General features: G+C 37.7%; 1 protein-coding gene across 1 annotated transcript; it reads right to left on the bottom strand.

Annotated features, from left to right (window-relative positions):
• Positions 1–80: 80 nt before the first annotated feature.
• plg (plasminogen) lies at positions 81–17376 on the bottom strand. The gene is made up of 19 exons (XM_074684996.1): positions 17251–17376; positions 14067–14202; positions 13871–13977; positions 13631–13745; positions 13127–13266; positions 12927–13047; positions 12733–12851; positions 11589–11751; positions 11283–11401; positions 9837–9996; positions 9541–9728; positions 9327–9475; positions 9107–9200; positions 8705–8819; positions 7473–7547; positions 7238–7378; positions 6500–6606; positions 388–533; positions 81–261 (listed from the first exon to the last, which is right to left on the bottom strand). The coding sequence occupies exons 1-19, from the start codon at positions 17297–17299 to the stop codon at positions 100–102; spliced, it is 2406 nt and encodes an 801-aa protein (XP_074541097.1). The 5' UTR covers positions 17300–17376; the 3' UTR covers positions 81–99.
• Positions 17377–18753: the final 1377 nt, after the last annotated feature.

Genomic DNA, 18753 nt, shown 5'->3' with positions numbered 1-18753 from the left:
CAGGTTAAAAACATAGATACGTTAAAGTATCCTCCAAAAGACTTTGAACTGCTTGGATTTGAAGCTCATAAACTTGCGTTGTTTAAAGGTGGTTTGTTCTTAATTGGCTTTGATGGTTTGGTCGATCCAGTCAACAAACTTGGAGACTCGAGCGTAGACGCCAGGTTTCATGGCATTGGCACATCCCAGACCCCAGGATGTCACACCCTGAAGGATGTACTTGTTCTGTGCGGTACACACCAGAGGACCACCGCTGTCTCCCTGCAGGGGGCGGAAAAACAGAGTTAGAAAGTCAAAAACTGCTGGACTCAAACTGGAAAACAAAGCTGTTAAAACATGAAGAGAAAAAAAACAGTGAATTGACAGAGTGTGATGAATCCCCCCTACCTGGCAGCTGTCTATTCCTCCCTCGATGTTTCCAGCGCACATCTCGTGGTCTCTGACTCGGCCGTTCAGGTAGGATGGACGGTTGCAGATCTTGTTCTCGATCACAGGGAAACCAGCTTCCTTCAGGATGCCATCACCTCCGGTACCTGTAACACACCTCAGTGCGGTTAGTCATTGATCCTCCTCTTCCTCATCTCTTCCTTCACAGGTTTAGAGAAGTCTATCTTTCACAGTATCAAGTGCAAGGGTCTTCAACCTGCGGCTCTGGAGCCTCATGTGGCTCTGTGACTCCTTTGCAGTGGCTCCTTGTAGCTTTTAAAAAAATAAATTATTGAACTAGAGATTTTTTCTTTTTCTTACAGAGGGTATTTATGATCGATGAAATTGACACTAAATAAAATCATGCTTTAAAATTTTGTTGAACTAAATATGCATCACCTCTTGCCAAGAAAAATTCTAATTTTTTTGAGATTTTTGCAAATATATGTAAATTTCTATTTCTTTTAGACATTTTTTCAAGTTCAGAAAAAAATCCATCCATTTTGAAGATCTTTCACATTTTAGGAATTTATCTTTATTTTCTCCATATTTTTGCAAATTATTTAAATTTTATTTTTGCAAAAATTAAGCATTTTTTTCAATGTATTTTTTTAATTATTTTTTTTAATTACATTTTTTAATTCTTTTGACAAATTTGTAAAATTTTGGCTTTTTTTAAAACATTTTTGTAGTATTTATTTATTTTTTTTTTGTAACATGGAAATTTAATAAATTTTGCAAATTAATTAAATTAGGACCTTACAAATTTTTCCTTTTTATTTATTAGGATATTTGCAAATTTATTAAAAATTTAAAAAAATTAAGACACTACATGTACAATTATATAAACACAAAAACCTTCATGTTTGCACAATAATTCACTTGATTTTTTTTTTTACAATTTTATTAAACAAAAAAAGTTCTGTATTGTGAAGATTAAGTCAATTTTGTGACTCCGGGGGGCGCTAGCGAGCAGGTGATGGAGTAGGCTGCAGAAACGACAAGCTCTGCTGAAATTTGGATTAAAAGTTGTTTTAAGGCACTTTATACCCACAAATAGAAACGAAGTACTATTTTAAGTTTGTTACTTTCATTTTCTGTCAGTTCAGCTGTGAAATAGCCGTGATAATGGCTAACAATTTGCGAAAGTTCAAGTATACCGGAGCATCCTCCAGTGCCGGGCCTAAAGCATCGAGCTCGAGTGACTCACCGACCGAGAGCGGCACTTCGCCACCGCGGCGTGATAACCAGACGGGCATGGCGGATCTTAAAGTTGAGATCTTGACGTCATTGAAGAAAGATATCTCTGCAATGCTTAGACTGGAGTTGAAGACTGCCCTGTCCGAGGAATTTGACGTTGTTAAGGCCGAGCTACACGCAGTGAAGGCGGAGGTGGCTAACAACACCGCAGCCATCCGCTCCGAGGTGGAGAAGATGAAAGCTACTATATCAGACATGGAACAAGGGCTCTCATCGTGCTCAGATGACGTGACTTCGCTGATAACCAAGGTGGGGAAACTCGAGACAGAGGTAACCAACCTCCGGGAGAAATGCCTTGATATGGAGGGGAGAATGAGGCGCTCCAATATCCGAATACTAAATGTCCCCGAGACCCCAGGCTCAAGCACACCGGCTGCAGTATCCAAGCTGCTTAAAGAAGTATTGAAAATGGAAAAAGATATACTGATCGACAGATCTCACCGGGGTCTACAAGCAAGGAGACCAGACGGCAAACCTCGTGTTATCGTGGCAAGAGTGCATTATTACCAAGATTGTGCGGACATTCTTCGCCGTGCTCGGGAGTCTGGACCGCTGCAGTTTAAAGGTACCGCCATCTCCATATTTCCGGACTATCCCCCCAGCGTCGCACAGGCCAGATCCGCTTTCAGCGAGGTGAGACGTCTGCTCCGCGGAATAGATGGTGTTAAATACGGCTTAGTCTACCCAGCACGGCTTCGTGTCACTTATAATGGAACTGAGAAACAGTTTCAAAACCCAGTGGACGCCATGGCTTACGTGAGAACCACGATCCTACAGGATGCTGCAGTGGACTGAATGTGAGTGATATGGTGGTGATTAACCCACATCAGAATAAGGTTGGTGCTGTACACTCTGGCGCCTGGATGTATCACTTTGACTGATATATTGTGTTTACAAAGTTGTTAGTGAACTTTGTTTTGATTTGAAGCTCACTTTTCTTTTTTTCTCTCTCCTATGCATGTTTTATATTTGTACATAGTGAGCAAAGCCACTGTAGTTGGTTAGGATATTGCTGTGTTTACAAATATTTTTGATAAAATCCACCCTTTCCGTGGCTGACGGTATAATGTGGGCTTCTCTATTGCTTATATACTTCGTTTCTCATTATTTTTCTTTTTTATTGTTATGTTAAGACATTGTTGCTATAAACTTCTGACACTTAATAAGGGAAGAGAAGATATTATCTCTACTAATTTTGCACACCTGCTTGTGATTATTTTTATTTTATTTATTTATTAATTTTAATTTAACTTTTTTTTTTTTTTCATTGATCCTTTAGACTGTGCAGCAATGGGGGCAATATTTTACTTTTTATGTTTCTTTAATAGTGCTAATAATACTGACATCAAGCAACCCAATGTTGAGATGACATCGGGAAATCCAATTTATTTCTTATTTCATATTTTTATTTTTTATCCTTCCTTCTCATTCTTCTAAGTTGAAGTAATTGATTGCATTTAGAGTTTTAAATGTGCCTTATATTAAACTATGTTCTATTTACAGTAGAGTTTGGCCTTCTAGAGCTAGTGCATCCTCATACAAACACTTAAATGTGTAGATGCTATTGCGAGGGGTTTGGGGATCACCTTGTTCTAATAGGTGAGGGTTGGGGAATTACTGTACCAGACATCATTAGATGTCTCCTTTTCTTTTGTTTTATTGTTTTTATTAAGGGCTTCTTTCAGTACTCTAGAAAATGTAAGATTTTCTGTACACCTTTAATCTTCCTTCTTGAATATGACCACAGCTAGTTCGAACTCCAGAAGTTGCGATGTAACCTTTATAAGCTGGAATGTAAAATCCCTAAACCATCCGGTCAAAAGAAAAAAAGTATTATCCCATCTGAGAGATCTTGATGTGGGCATAGCCTATCTTCAGGAAACACATCTTCGAACTTCTGATCATTTTCGACTCAGGGGGGGTTGGATTGGTCAATCATACCATTCCAACTTCCATTCTAAATCCAGAGGTGCGGCCATCCTTATTAACAAGAAAATTCCATTTGTTATGTCAAGAGTTGAGGCAGATACATCAGGACGTTACATAATCGTAGTAGGCAGGATATACAATACGCCAGTCATCCTGGCTAATGTCTATGCACCACACTGGGATGACAGCTCATTCTTTCTGAATTTTTTCACACAACTTCCAAACATGGACACACACCACCTTATTCTTGGAGGGGACATGAATTGTGCATTATCACCTACTTTAGATCGTACTTCATCCAGAGTAGTATCCCAATCTAAGGCTGCCTCTCAAATACAGCTATTTCTTAACACAAATGGTATATCTGATGCATGGCGTTTCAAAAATCCAACATCTAGAAGTTATTCCTTTTTTTCACCCGTGCACAGGACATACTCCCGTATAGATTACTTCTTTTTAGATAAAAGACTTCTCCCATTAATGAGTAAGTGTGACTACCAGGCAATAGTTATCTCAGATCACGCCCCCCTTCTGATGACTCTATGCATACCAATCTCCCACAGCAACTATCATCCTTGGCGCCTCAATACTTTATTACTCTCAGATGAAGATTTTATTAAATTTATGTCATCTGAAATAACATCCTTTCTGGATTTTAATCAGACCCCAGGAATGCGTCCCTCAACAATATGGGAATCAATGAAGGCCTATCTCAGGGGACAAATAATAGCATATAGCGCACGGCAAAAGAAATGTCGTAATGCCAGGCTTGAACAACTAACAAATGATATTCTTAATTTAGATGCAGCACTCACCCTTATGCCATCTGAGGATTTATTCAAACAACGTCAAAACTTACAAACAGAATTCAATTTATACTCAACTAGGCACATTGAAAACCTAATTAATAAAACACAAAGTAAGACATATGAGTTTGGAGAAAAGGCTGGAAAAATTCTTGCTCACCAGCTCCATCAAAAAACTGCAAATAGAACAATAGCCGAGATAAATGATGAATTGGGAAATAACCACAGGGAACACTCAGAGATTAATTTGTGTTTTCATAAATTCTACTCAGAGTTATATGCTACAGAGTCTCTTGGGAATAGTGCTCTTTTTGACTCTTTTTTTGAGAAAATAAATATTCCCACAGTTGATAACGAGATTGTATCTGATCTAGACAAACCATTCTCTATAGAAGAACTTATAAACGCGATTAAATCCATGAAAAACGGGAAATCCCCAGGACCAGATGGGTTTCCAAGTGAATTTTTTATGAAATTTGCCACCCAACTTGCCCCTATCTTGCTCTCTGTATTTGAGGAATCACTTGCTACTGGCTCCCTTCCTCCAACCATGCGGCAAGCAACTATTTCTCTCATCCCCAAAGACAACAGAAATCTTTTAGATTGCAGCTCTTTTCGACCCATTTCACTCTTAAATGTGGATAGTAAAATTCTTTCAAAAATGTTGGCATGCCGTTTAGAAAAAGTTTTACCCTCGATAGTTTCTGATGACCAAACAGGATTTATTAAAGGCCGCCATTCTTTTTTTAATATCAGACGCCTATTCAATATCCTCTATGATCCCACTCCACCCGACATCCCAGAAATATTAGTATCACTTGACGCTGAGAAAGCTTTTGATCGGGTGGAGTGGGATTATCTTTTTTATGTCCTTAAACAATTCGGCTTTGGTGAAAGATTTATTTCTTGGATACAAGTACTTTATTCCTCTCCCTTAGCGGCAGTCCGGACAAATAACAATCTCTCCTCCTTTTTCCCTCTCCACCGCGGCACTCGGCAAGGCTGTCCCTTGTCACCACTTTTATTCGCTATCGCGATAGAGCCATTAGCAATTGCGTTACGCAATGAGGCCAATATAAAGGGAATACAAAGAAATGGCTCTGAAAATAAAGTATCCCTTTATGCGGATGACATGCTTTTGTATCTGTCTCACCCTTTAACTAGTTTACCAAACACTCTGACCCTACTTGAAGAATTTAGTAAAATATCAGGATACAAAATTAACCTACAAAAAAGTGAGATCATGCCAGTAAATCCTGCAGCTAAGCTCATCAATTTTGGCTCATACCCATTCAAAATTAGTACACAAAAATTTAAGTATTTAGGAATTTGGATAACACAGGCCTTTAAAGATATTTTTAAAGCTAACTTTTCACCTTTATTACATAACCTTAAGCAAGATTTGGAGCGTTGGAATTTATTACCCTTATCACTGGGAGGAAGAATTAATACAATTAAAATGAATGTGTTGCCCAAATTTTTATATGTGTTTCAGTGTGTTCCCATATTTTTGTCAAAATCATTCTTTATAGCAATAGATGAATTGATATCAAACTTCATTTGGAATAAGAAACGTCCTCGTATACGGAAAGGCATGTTACAACGGCATCGTCAACATGGTGGACTAGCCCTTCCTAATTTCCAGCTTTACTATTGGGCTGCCAACATTAGGACTATGTTATACTGGAAGGAGTCTTTGCCTAATGATAAATGGTTGCAATTGGAAAACCTATCTTGTTGCCACACATCTCTGTACTCCTTGCTTTGTTCCAAGCTCCCTCTTTTGGACCCTATATCCAAGTACACCTCAAATCCAATCGTAAAACACTCTTTCAAAATTTGGACGCAATTTAGACAATTTTGTGACTCCGTAATGACTTTAATCCAGGTGAGCTGAGGCAAAATGTCTCATAAAAGTAAAGATTACAAGCCCTGATCTAGTGTTTTTGCTTTCTTACGGATATGTCTCAAGCTAAGGAGAAAAAAAAAGTTTATTGGGATTTTTTTTTTTTTCAAACGTCTCTGACACTAACCTTACCACTAAGTACCATCATTAACATTCACATGATGTACTGTACCTTGTGTCTCTCCCCATCCAGTAACATAACACTCTGTTCCACTGGGAACAATGTAGTCCTTCTCTGGCAGACAGGCGGGCAGGACTTTGTCATTTATAAGGGCAGGACTGAAACACACACAAACACACAAACACACACAGGAAAATGTCAGTTTCAATGGTTGTATCGTTTTTTTTTCATCACTAATCCCTAAAGAGCCAAAATTTGCAATCCCTGCATGTTGCATTAGTTGCAGCTAACAGGGATCTGAAGAAAGGGGAAAGTTTTCCTCCTAAACTTAAGCTAGCGAAGAAAAAACTGTGAATCTGTGCTGTCGGGGTTTTCAAATATGTGGACACAGTTTGGTTTTGGTGCAAACAGATTTACAAAAAAGTCTGTTTTCACAAACTCGACAAAGGGCGTGATACGTAAACCATGAGCAATGATTTGTGTACAATGGACAGAGAGGAGTGGGGAGTGTTGTTGGAAAGGGGCCCTAGGCGGGACGTGAACCCGGCCTAACCGCAGCCTTCACATTTATCTAATGATAAAACTGTATTCATTAATCTGAAGCAGTGCTTATCTCCTGTTGGCTAACAAAAGCAGTGGAGTGGAAACAATAATCTTTCTCCCTAAGAAGCTGTTCAGTAACAGAAATGCAAACACTCCCAGAAATCTTCATCTACTTCTCCTGACTAAAACAAGAGACTCCTTATCAGTTTCTTTGTCAGTACAAGAAGTGGAGAACTCGAGCCTCACGTCTGTAGCTTCAGCAGAGCGATGTCAGCTCCGTTGGGTTCAACCACCAGTTTCTCCAGGTTCCTCTCTTGTTTCGACCCCTCGCTGGCTCTCTCCGTGTGGATGCCCAGAATCACCTTATAGGCTGAAGGCCGCTTGGATCTGCAGGGACACGTTTATCAACATGAACAGAGGTTATCTGGTTTGTCTCACTATGAGATTTGGTGTTTTGATATTTGCTGGTCGTGTTTCTGACCTCTCCAGGCAGTGAGTAGCTGTCACGACCCACTGAGGGTGGATCAGAGTTCCTCCACAGAAATGAATTCCTGTACTGTTTGAGAGAGGGTAAGAGGTGTAAGAGAGGTGGACAGGGAAAACAACACAGCAACAAATAGAATTAGCATGAAGGCTTTAATCTTAGCATCCTCTGTTAGCTGACTCACAAAGCTAAATAAGCAAGATATTTATCATTAAACAAACTCATGTGAAATACAACATAAACAACTGAATTCAGTGCCTGTAAGCTAATTAGCAGACTGTTATCAAAACTAGCAAACATCACTTTATTTGTCCAGAATTCACTGTAAAAATTTATAACAAACAAATTTATAACTGAGAGGAGAGGCTCTGCTAGCTCATCCAAGATTCTCATACAAATTAAATAAAGATCTGTGTTTTCACAAGGATTTAACTTTTGATTTCATAACTTTTTATGTAATCTATATATTTTTACATGATTTGACAAAACTGTCACTGTACAATTATGACAATAATGGCATTGAGTTGAATTGAAAATAAGACTAAAGTCGCTAATGGTTCCTTTAATTTTAAAACTGGTATGTATCACTTGAGTTAGATTTTTTTAAACATTTTTTCCCTTTTTCTCTTTAACTTTTGACAATATTTCAAAAGTCTAAATATGATTATCAGGGATGTCCCGATCCTGATCCCTAGTATCGGATCGGGCTGATTTTGGCATTTTTTAAAGTATCGGTGATTGGGAATTCTAGCCAATCCTCTGAACCGATCATTCACTTTAGTCGTCATTAAGCCAAAATTGTTGCCAAACCACGACACATCAGTAAAACCGAGACAGAATTTAGTGAGAAAACTGGTCATGTGATGCGTTCATGCACCCTCGAAAACTTGAGAATCTGATGATTTACCACAGAGTTTTCAGTTTTTGGATTGGACAAATGGCTCGTACATGCCAGTCATTTAAAAATAAGTGGTATTTTGATCCCCCCAACGGATTTGGAATCCAGGGGGTTTTAACTCCAAAACTAGCTGGACTAAGTTAAATTGACTTAATATGCTTTAACTATTATCTTTTACTAATCAGTATTTTTAATACACAAAAAAAACTGTGCTACTTCACTTTCTCACTTCTTCAGCAAAGTTTATCTCCAAACCCAAAAATTGGATCAGGACTCAGTATTGGCAGATACTCAATATTAAATAATCATGATTGCTCGTTGCTGTACTTACTTGGTACGAAGGCTGATTTGCCATGGCCATGAGTGAGCTTTAGACACGCAGCCTCCAACGATGCGACCAAAACAACGCTTTGGTTTAGTAACAGGAGAGCCGCACTTTAGACCAGCTTAAAAAAAAAAAAAGGGTCATAAAGTCAGAATAACAAGTTGATTTGTTTGAAGAAGTTTTGTTTCTTTTTTGTCTGAGTAGAGCCAAAGTTTCTGATCTCAGAGCTCGTCAGACAGAGTTGAACACTTCTGGTCTCTATGATTCATAATGTAGCCAGTCAGTTGGTGGAGCTCCTGATGTTTTGGCTTCATTCTTATGGAGCTGTCATATCATCCAGCTTTTCATACAAACTACAATGTTGAAGGGAGTAAAAAGTCCAGTCGGCGGTCGTGATCAATCACCTACCGCAGTCTGGGATCTGACAGTAGTCCCATTTCTTGTTCCTGTCAGTCGTGTAGCACCACGGTCCGTTCACGTCTCCGTCAGGGTTTCTGCACATCTGACAGAGACAGAGGTAGAAGTTTATCAGACAACCGAAAATCGATACACACTGTGGAGACCTGGTGAGGTTTAATTTGGTGAAGGGGTGAAGGGGTGAAGGTGGCATGCTGCATACAACACTCACGTTTCCATCCAGGCCCTTGGTAGGGTGAGATTGTGGAGTGAAGCTGTTGTGTTGGTGAGGGCTCTGTGAACTCCACGCCTGACACGTCACTCCCAGTATGGTGATAGAAGTTGGACCCCTGTATGACGCCCCGTTTCCAACCTTACAATCTAACACAGAAAGAAAAAGAAGAGGCAGAAAAATCTAACACCTTATCACCTAATCTGGGTTTTACCTCTTGACGGGCCATCGGTTGAAGAAGGGGGCTGGGGTTTGGGAGCTGTGGTGGGTGATCCTCCTCCTGAAGAACTGGTGGAGCATTTCTCTAGGTTGCAGTACTCCCAGCGGGTCTGGGGGTCTGTAGTGTAACACCAGGGTGCCTTGTCTCCATCAGGGTTCCTGCACAGGTTTCTCCTGAGGTCCCTGTTGAAGGAAGCAAAAAATTAAATTTTACATGTGGGTAACAGTCACTATGAGCTGTTATAAGGTTAAATGGATTAAAATCCACATTGAAAATCAAAGGATGCTCACGCGTTGGGGAAGTTCTGGGGAGTTTTTGAGTGGGCGTGAGGGGTGCTGGAGCTCCAGGCTTGACATCTTTTCCCACTGATGGTCTCAGATGTTATACCTCGGTACGAGGAGCCGTTCCCTTCATAGCAGTCCTCTTCCTCTGGGGGAATAACAGCATCATCTGCAGGAAAAACAAAGAAACACAGGCTCAGTCACAGAGGCATTTTTAAATGCAACCATAGGGGGAGCTATACCATCATTGTCTTTGCAGGCAGGCGCTTCAAACCTATATATTGCATTTATGAATAAGATAGCAAGTCTTCCTGCCATCTCTGCATTTTGACTAAGAATTTTACCAAGCAGTGAAATCTGCTATCTGACATTGATGATTCTGGATCTACATAGTGATGTTCAAATAACAAAACTGAGGTGGCCCTGAAGAGCAAAACACAACAACACAAGAAGACAGGGGACAACAAAAAGAAAATGCAAAAAACAAAAATGAAAATGCAGGTTTATGACGGGAATTGCCACATCTCATTTATAAAAGAGGTACTAAAAATACTTTTTTTCCCCTTTTTAAACCATATTTCAGAATCTGAATCAAAATAGCCTTTATTCACCAAGTATCTTGAATAAAAGAAATTTGACTCTGGTTTGAACTGCACTCTCTCTGTATAAATATTTGTGAATAAACGCAAAATATCTTAGATAATGATAACAATAATAATAAACTTAAAAAAATAAAATTAATAAAATGAAATAAAATAAAATAATTATCATTGTTATTATAATTATAATTATAATTATTAGTTTTATTATTAATAATATTATTATTATTGAAGTGAAGGAATTTGACTCTGGCTTAAACTGCACTCTCTGTACAATTATTTGTGAATTAACACTTAATATCTTTACAAAAAAATCAGAGTTTAAATTGTAATAAAATAAAAATAAAATAAATAATAAGAACCTTAATAATAATAATAATAATATAATAATAATAACAATAATAATAACAATAATAATAATAATAATTTTATTATTATGATTACTTTTATTATTATTATTATTATTATTATTATTATTATTATTATTATTATTACAATAAAAAAAATAAAAACCTTTTTTAACATAAGTTTATATAGTCGAACAATCATACCACATTCAGAAGCAGTGTGTAGTTTGGAGAAACAGCCAATGACACTGACAGTGGCTGAGATTAACCGACAAATGTCAGATGACAAACTTAGTGGATCTATTGCTGCTTTTTATAGATACTCTTTTATTTGTTAAGTCTGAATGCTTTTCCTGCTTAAAGTACTCAGCCCAGTGAACCCAGATGTTACAGAGCACTCCATAGCATGTGTGTGTGGCAAACATTAAAATCATAATAACGCCTATTCAGTTTTCCCGACATATTCAAAATGAAGTTACGCATTTCTTAATTTCCTAAGGTGGTCGTACCTGGGTCGGCTCCACAGCTCGGCACGTTGCAGTATTCCCAGCGAGTTGTAGGATCTGTTGTGTAGCACCACGGCTTCCTCTCGTTGTCGGGGTTACGGCAGTAGTTGTTGTCAAGTGCTCTATGACAAACAAAGAAGAAAAATCATTGATCACTGACAGCAGCTATGTATGTTTTTGTTTGTTCCCAGTAACCAGCAGATGTTTCAGTTAAATCTGCAAATGCTACAATTGTAGCATCCTTTATCTAACTGACTGGGTTTGTCGTCAGACTATAAGAATACATCACTAAGTTCCAGTGGGTCTTACTTGCAGGGGTAGTTGTCTGGCGTGCGGTTGTGTTTGTGTGGCGTCTGAGCAGACCAGCTTTGACACGTTTTACCCGACTCCGTCACAGAAATTGTGCCTCTGTATGCTCCGCCTTCACCTGTGGCACAGGTAAGCTCTGGGACGACGGTGGGAGGCTCAGATGCTGGGGAGATAAAGGGGATCAGGATCTCAGATAAAAACCAAGCATGATGGAGAGGAGTTGAAACGATCCCACAATTTTTGGAGACTTTTTACTTCAAAGTTATATTTTATTTCTTTCGATCATGATATTTACCCGCTTTAATTTTTGGTGCAACACAAGCATTTCTGCCCAAATAACTAGTGATATTTTTACTATTTTTGCTCCTGTGTTTGTCTGGAGATCCTACATGTAACCATGGCTGCATGTGGAATCAGCTGTTAGCAGCCTGTAGCATGTCAATGCTAACTGGTGCAAGGCCGGATGTTTCCCCACAAGGTAAGGAGAAGGAGGTGAAGACAACAAGCTGGTACATAGGTGTGAGCTACAAAGTGACGTTTCCTTCCTTCCATCTATCTCCAATAAGATGGACAAGCTAGCCATGCTAACCCAGTAACAGAGGGACCTTTTTGCACTTTCTATACACTTTCTTTCTTTTGTTTTCTTGTTTGGCTGCTGTGACTCCTGAATTTCCCTTCGGGAGTTAATAAAGTATATTCTACTCTTTTCCAAACTGTTATATTTTTATAGAAATAATTTTAGCATGATTTTATTTCTACTTTTTTTAAAAAAATATTCTTGGGAAGCTCTTACTATTGAAATCTATTTTTTGAACTACGACTAAACTGTCATCATTTCCAAGTCAGACAAATCCATGACAAACTTTACCTAAGAGGATGAGCCTCATTATTTAGACAGAGCAAGAATACTTTTGTTAATTTTTGACCCTTTTTGATTTAATTTTAAAGATTTATATTTTTTATTACATGTCTTTCCATCCTTCAGATCAGGTTCATTGAGGCACAGCTTTGTCTGCAAATATGATGAAAGTCAGAGCTCTGGCTAAAGATCGTGATGTTATTTTCTACTGTTGTTAAAATCTGCTTATATTGCAGCTTCTTTCATGCATTTTTACTCCCCCTTCATATTACAGCGAGTGCTTACCACAGCGGGGTATGCTGCAAAAGTCCCATCGTTTTGACGGACTGGTGGTGAAGCACCAGGGTCGGGGGTCACCGTCTGGGTTTCTGCAGTAGTTCTCCTCGAGATATTTCTCTGGGAGTCTGAAAAACAGAAACACTGCATGTAGCCTCAATTATTTATCACCAGGAGGTGGGTGTGCTGTTTTGTGGTCTTACGCGCTCGGGTTGTAGCCATGGTTGTTGGGTTTCTGGGAGTCCCAGCGTTGGCAGGTGTAGCCGTTTTCTGTGGTGGAGACTTTTCCTCTGTAGTCCTCACCACTGCATACTATACAATCCTCTGTGAAAAAACAAACACATACATCACATGACAAGCCATAGACATATGTGGAAGAAATTATGTATTATTGTTTGTTTACCAGTGCAGCTCTGTACGTTGCAGTGCTCCCAGCGGGTGTTGGCGTCTGTGGTGTAACACCAGGGTCCCCCCTCGTCTCCATCAGGGTTTCTGCAGAAGTTAGACTCTAAGTCTGCTCGTGGGTGGCTATCAGGTGTGAAACTGTCAAAGACACATGGAGAAAAATATTCTGTAACATAAATATGTACATTTTAGGCATGTGAAATTGTTTGTTTCACCCTCTTAATCTTAAGCACTTCCTGAGCGTTTTTTGCTTCTGTAATATTTTTACTCACTGTGGTCTCATTTTTCTCTTTAAAATTAAGTGAAAAGTGTAAAATTATTTGTTTTTTATAGAATTGAGGTAGGAGGGCATGTTGCTGACGTCACGTATGATACATTCAGGGACCGTAGGAAATTCAGAATCTGACGCACAACTTTTTACAGCTTCAATTTGTAAATGCCAGTCATTTGAGAATAAGTGCATTCTGAGCAGGCCTGGGAGACACGATCAAGGAATACTCACTTAGGTCTGTGTGGGAAACTCGCTGCCCATCTTTGACACGTCTTTCCAGATTTTGTTTTGGACTTTGTTCCTCTGTAATCTGTTCCTAATCCATTTACACACTCCAAGAGAAATCCTAGTGAAGACAGAGAGTATGATGTTATAATGCCAGTGGATTTAACAAAGAAAGAGCACCCTGATGATTAAAAAAAATGAGTCAGTAAAAAGTACGACCAACACTGAAAAGATAACAGGACTTACCATTTTTTTCATACAAAACCGTGCTGGTTCTGCGGAGAACAGTCTCTACTTTAGAGTTTGCTCCTGCCGTCCAACACTCCTGGTCCTTTTCAATATACATGAAAGCTCTGTGAAGAGACAGCAGTTAGCAGTTAGAGAAGAGAGCCTGGTCTTAAAAAAAGTGCCCGTTAAGGTCAAATGTTGCATTCTAACGAACCTGCAGGTGAAAGCTGTTTCAGCTTCACATTTGGCCGAACACTCAGCTGCAGTGTCTGTTGAATACTGTCTTTTCTTTAGTGAGAGGATCCATGCGCCACCAGTTCTGGTGTATCCATCCACCTCAGTGCCGCTCACTGAAATCAGAGACAAAATGATAAACATCAACGTTAAACAAGAAGCTAAACATCATTTTTTCATGAATACAGCAAACAAAGAGCCCTATAATTGTTTTAGGTTTTACAGAAATACAAAGAAAATACAACAAACTAGGAAAGGATATGAAGATAGAAGACTTCAAAGTGGACTTATACAATATTTTACATTAAGACATAAAAGCTGATCATAGTAATATCTATTATAGTGTATGAGACAGTGTCCTGTGAATGCTAGTCCAGTGTCTGAAACATGATTAAAAGTCATCTAAATACCCCTCCAGTAAATAAATTGTATAAACTTTTTATGAAAAACTTGGTTTAGCTGAATTTAATTCTCAAATAGTCTCACAAATAGAAATCACTAAGATCAAGATATTAGCAAAAAAAAAAAAAAAAGATGAGTTGAGTAATATAAGCAAAACATGTTATCACATTGAAATATTCTTTTACAATTTTTTCAAATTTTGGGGGAAATTTCAAAATTGTGAAATTTTTGAAAATATTTCTAAATTTGTGATTTTGGATTTTTTGCACATTTTTTAATTTACCAAATTTTGATTTTTTTTTCATATTTAAATATTTTTACAAATTCAAGTTTTAGAAATGTTAGAATTTTTGCGTTTATTTTTTTTTTAATTTCAACTTTTTTTTGCAAATTTTAAAGAAAATAAAAAATAAAGACGTATAAATTAAAAAACTTCTGGTTTAGAGAAAAATCTGCTAATTTTTAACTATGTTTAGAATTTTATCCACTTTGTTGTCTTTATTGTGAAGATAAAGCAGATTACATGGCTCCAGAATGACTTTTATCCAGGTGAGCTGAGGCAAAATGGCTTTTATGAAAGTAAAGTTGTAGACCCCTGACTTCGATGAACAGATTTCCCCCTCTTCACCTCTTTGATTCACTTTCTTTGTTTGAAAAAAATATATACATAGAGAAATAAATAAAAACCCTTTATTACAGATATCAGAAGTTTAAAAAGCCAATCCAATCTGTAACCTTCGGACTACCACCTGCCAAAGTCACCCAGCTGAAAAAATACCAGCCTATCCTTGTTTTGACAGCCAAGTTTGTGCTACTGCCTTTTGATTACAGAATAAAAAGGAGAGACAGAAAACTCAAAAGACAACAAAATGTGCAAGAGGTAGATCCTCGTGAGTCACAACTTTAGTTTAAACAGGAGGTGCCCTCAAAATAGCCTCCACGTGCCGCTGCAACAAACATATGAAGTAACGAACAAACAGGATATGAGTCAAATGTTAAATATTTAGGAAATAAAGATTTCAAAGAGTGTCTCACCGCAGTGTCAGGGTAATGAAAGTACTTTTGAGGAAATCAAATTCTAGTTAGTACACAAAGTAATGAGGATAAATTTAAATCACATTGTGTTTATAAGTCAAGTCAAGTCAAGTCAAGTCAAGTCAAACGTTATTTGTATAGCACATTTTAAAACAGCCACAGTTGGTCAAAGTGCTGTTCAAGCTTGTAATATATAAAATAACAATCAATAAAAACAAACAGTTGATAAAAATAATTTAAAACAGCAGAAAGGTAAAAAGACACAATAAATAGCAGGAAAAAAAGTCAATAAATAAAAGCAAAATAAAAAGTTGGATGTCTTGCCTAAGTGGTATTAAGAGCTAATGTAAAAAGGTTATAATATATATATATATATTTTAGCACATTTTCTATTGTTTGTATTTTGCTATTTTTATCATTGTGATTTATTGTCATTAGTCAAGTTAATTTTTTCAATTTATTATTTATATTTCATTATATTGTAATAAAAAAAGTCCTGCTAAATTTGCCTCATGTATAGTCAGGTACAAGAAATCAATTCATAGTTAAAAAGTATGAATATCAATAACATGATTGTTTTAAAGGTTGATGGAAATGATAGTACAACCAAAAACTGACATTCCCTTAAGGTTAGGAGCACATTAAGGGAATTTTGAAGAAAAAAAAACATCTAATCAAAACTTAAAGTTTAGAGAATGTAACAAAAACTTTCCATTGCAGCCAAGGGAATGAAATTGCAACTTGGAGCTAATCAGAACAGTCAGGGAACCAAAATTTGTTAGTAGGGTAATATAGCTCACATATTTAAACCTCTAAACATAAAAGGGAATGAGTTTCCATGAGGAATGTGTCATCTTAAATATCAATTTTAGAAATGCAACTTAGTTATCGTAACTAAACTACCATACTGTACTTTAGTTACAGTAGTTCAAAATTGAACTGCCCACAAAGCTAAGTCGCTGATAAAAAAAAAGAAACGTTACCATCCAAAAGTTAAACCGTGTCATTTTCAAAAGTGATCATAGATAAATAAATAAAGTAAAGTAAATTCTAAGGCTAAAACTTTTATCACAAACAATCTGTCCTTCCATCAGTTTGAGGGTCTTGGACTTTGACTCGTGTTGAATGGTTCAGAGAAATCTGATGTCTGTTCACAAGAGACTGTGGGAAGATTTTACTTAAAACTTCTGATGATTGTAGTTTCAGATTTGGAGATTTATACTGACTGACAGTTGTGAGCTTGCTGGATAGAGAAATTTGCAGCCACCCAGTCAATATCTGTTAATTTGGTGAACCAAAAAACAAAAATTACCAACAAGCACCTCTTAAGCATGCAAATAAATATGTAGCATCTCATTTGTTCTATTAAAGACAATTTCTTTGAGGTCTCAGTTTCCTGATCCTGGCCCCCAGTTTGGTAGACTTGTCACTTTTCAAACACACTTGCAAAATCTTGCACAAACTTTGATCAACTCTCTGAAAGAAGAGCCAACACGGATTTGTGGTCAAGTTATGTTTTCATGCAGATGAATGCAATTCAAATGATCTCACCAGCCCATGATTTTGGCAAGCGTTAGAGAAAAAAAGAGGATTGGACAAACTCTCAAACTCTTGTACATTCAGAGTCATTAAAAAACAAAAGTATCAATAACAAATCATCTGCTTAACACTGACAGGCTTGAGCAAAACCCTCTGAATCCAAATTAAAAGATGCTTCAGTTTCTTACCAGAACAGATGAGAGCTCCCAGGAGGAGAGCCGTTACGTACAGGTCCATGCTGAGGCCCCTTCACCAGCAGCTCATAGTATTTTACAGAGGTTCCTCCTGGTATATTACTGGGCACCTTTAAGCTCGTCGGGGAACAAACAGGACAGCTCAGTCATTAGTCAATCATTGGCTCGACAAGGACGACAAAAGAGCAATGGGTCAAAATCTTTCCTCATGTTCAAAAAGAACAGTTCACATCAGTTTTGTAATTTTAAAAAGTCCTTATTTACATTTCTAAATATTTTTTTAAAGTTTCTTACCTGTTTTCACGTCTGAAACAAAAACTGGAGTCTGTTGAGGTAAATACACGGCTTCTTGAGCTGCTTCCCCTCTGCCACCACACGAGACTGACCTCTTGAACTTTGACCTCTCAATATCATGAACCCTTTCTTCTTTCAATCAAGCAGACTCTTTTTTTTATCTTGATTGATTCATGCAACACTTTTTCTACCTGAATCATGCATGTAAGGATTTAAGTTCACCTTAGCATGTGGCTTTATGTTCAGGGTTGTTTTTAATGGTCTTATGAGTGTCTGTGTTTTATTGTTTTAATATAATATTCACCTTGTTCTCATTCAAATGATGACAACTTTGTGTTCTTCATCAAATAAAATCAATATGTTTAGTTAATCTTTGGCCAAAAGAGACCAATGTCCTCAAATGCAAACATGTGATTACAAAACAATCTACTTTAGACCGTTCAGAGTGGGCAGCGGTAACTTCTGTTCCACTACAGAGAAATGTGCCATGGTTTCCTGAAAAACAAAGGTGCCTTTCAGAGCTGTTTTCTCAACTAAAGTTACAAAGAGATTTCTAAACTGTGATCTTACTCTTAAATACTTAAACTCACTGATCTCCTGGAGTTATGACTCATCTTCAATCAGGAAAAAAACAACTCTGAAGCTGGGATAAAATACTTTCTGATAAAGTTGATTTCATTAAGTGTTAAAAAATACTGAAGACAGAGGTGTGACAGCTCAGATGTAGAGCTAAGGTGAACAATGTGATGCTAAGATGTCTAAAACTGGGGGTCAATCATTTGCCTCATTTTAACACAGGGTGAGCCAGAAAGATTTACCCATCATACATCTCCCTTTTGTTTGCTTAGCTTTTGTCCTAGAAACTTAAAATTTTAGACAGTTTCTCTTAAAAGGCATAGCTTTTGATGTACCCGAGAACATTTGTTTACCCCTAATGATTGTCGAGTACGGCATCGAAGGGTAAGCGCAACCAGATTGTGGCCTTGAAGGAGGCTGAACTGACAACAATAAGAATCATGAAAAAGGTGAATGCTTGTCGTAAGACTGTCTACAATGTCATGAAACGATACAAGGAGACTGGCAATACCACGAGCAAGAAGAAAACGTTCAGTCCGGACCAAAAGGGTTGTTGAGATGGAGAGGAAGAGAACATGAAGGAATCCTCGCAGGAGCATGAGGACAACAGCAAAGGGAGTGAACATC

Source organism: Halichoeres trimaculatus, unplaced genomic scaffold (genome assembly GCF_033239565.1).
Source record: "Halichoeres trimaculatus isolate MK-OKI-2021-1 unplaced genomic scaffold, fHalTri1.1 fHalTri1_scaffold_13, whole genome shotgun sequence".
NCBI lineage: Eukaryota > Metazoa > Chordata > Actinopteri > Labriformes > Labridae > Halichoeres > Halichoeres trimaculatus.
The sequence above is the reverse complement of the archived record's forward strand: the minus strand, read 5'-3'. Positions and strand labels throughout refer to the sequence as shown.

What these genes read in the sequence shown, in the direction of transcription:
- plg (XM_074684996.1), bottom strand. Translation starts at nt 17,299, where the DNA reads ATGGACCTGTACGTAACGGCTCTCCTCCTGGGAGCTCTCATCTGTTCT. An exon ending in GCTCTGCTGAAGCTACAGAC is followed by an intron (nt 6,607 to 7,237) that starts GTGAGGCTCGAG and finishes TGTGTGTTTCAG; the next exon opens with TCCTGCCCTTATAAATGACA. An exon ending in TGGATGGGGAGAGACACAAG is followed by an intron (nt 534 to 6,499) that starts GTACAGTACATC and finishes GGTGTGTTACAG; the next exon opens with GTACCGGAGGTGATGGCATC.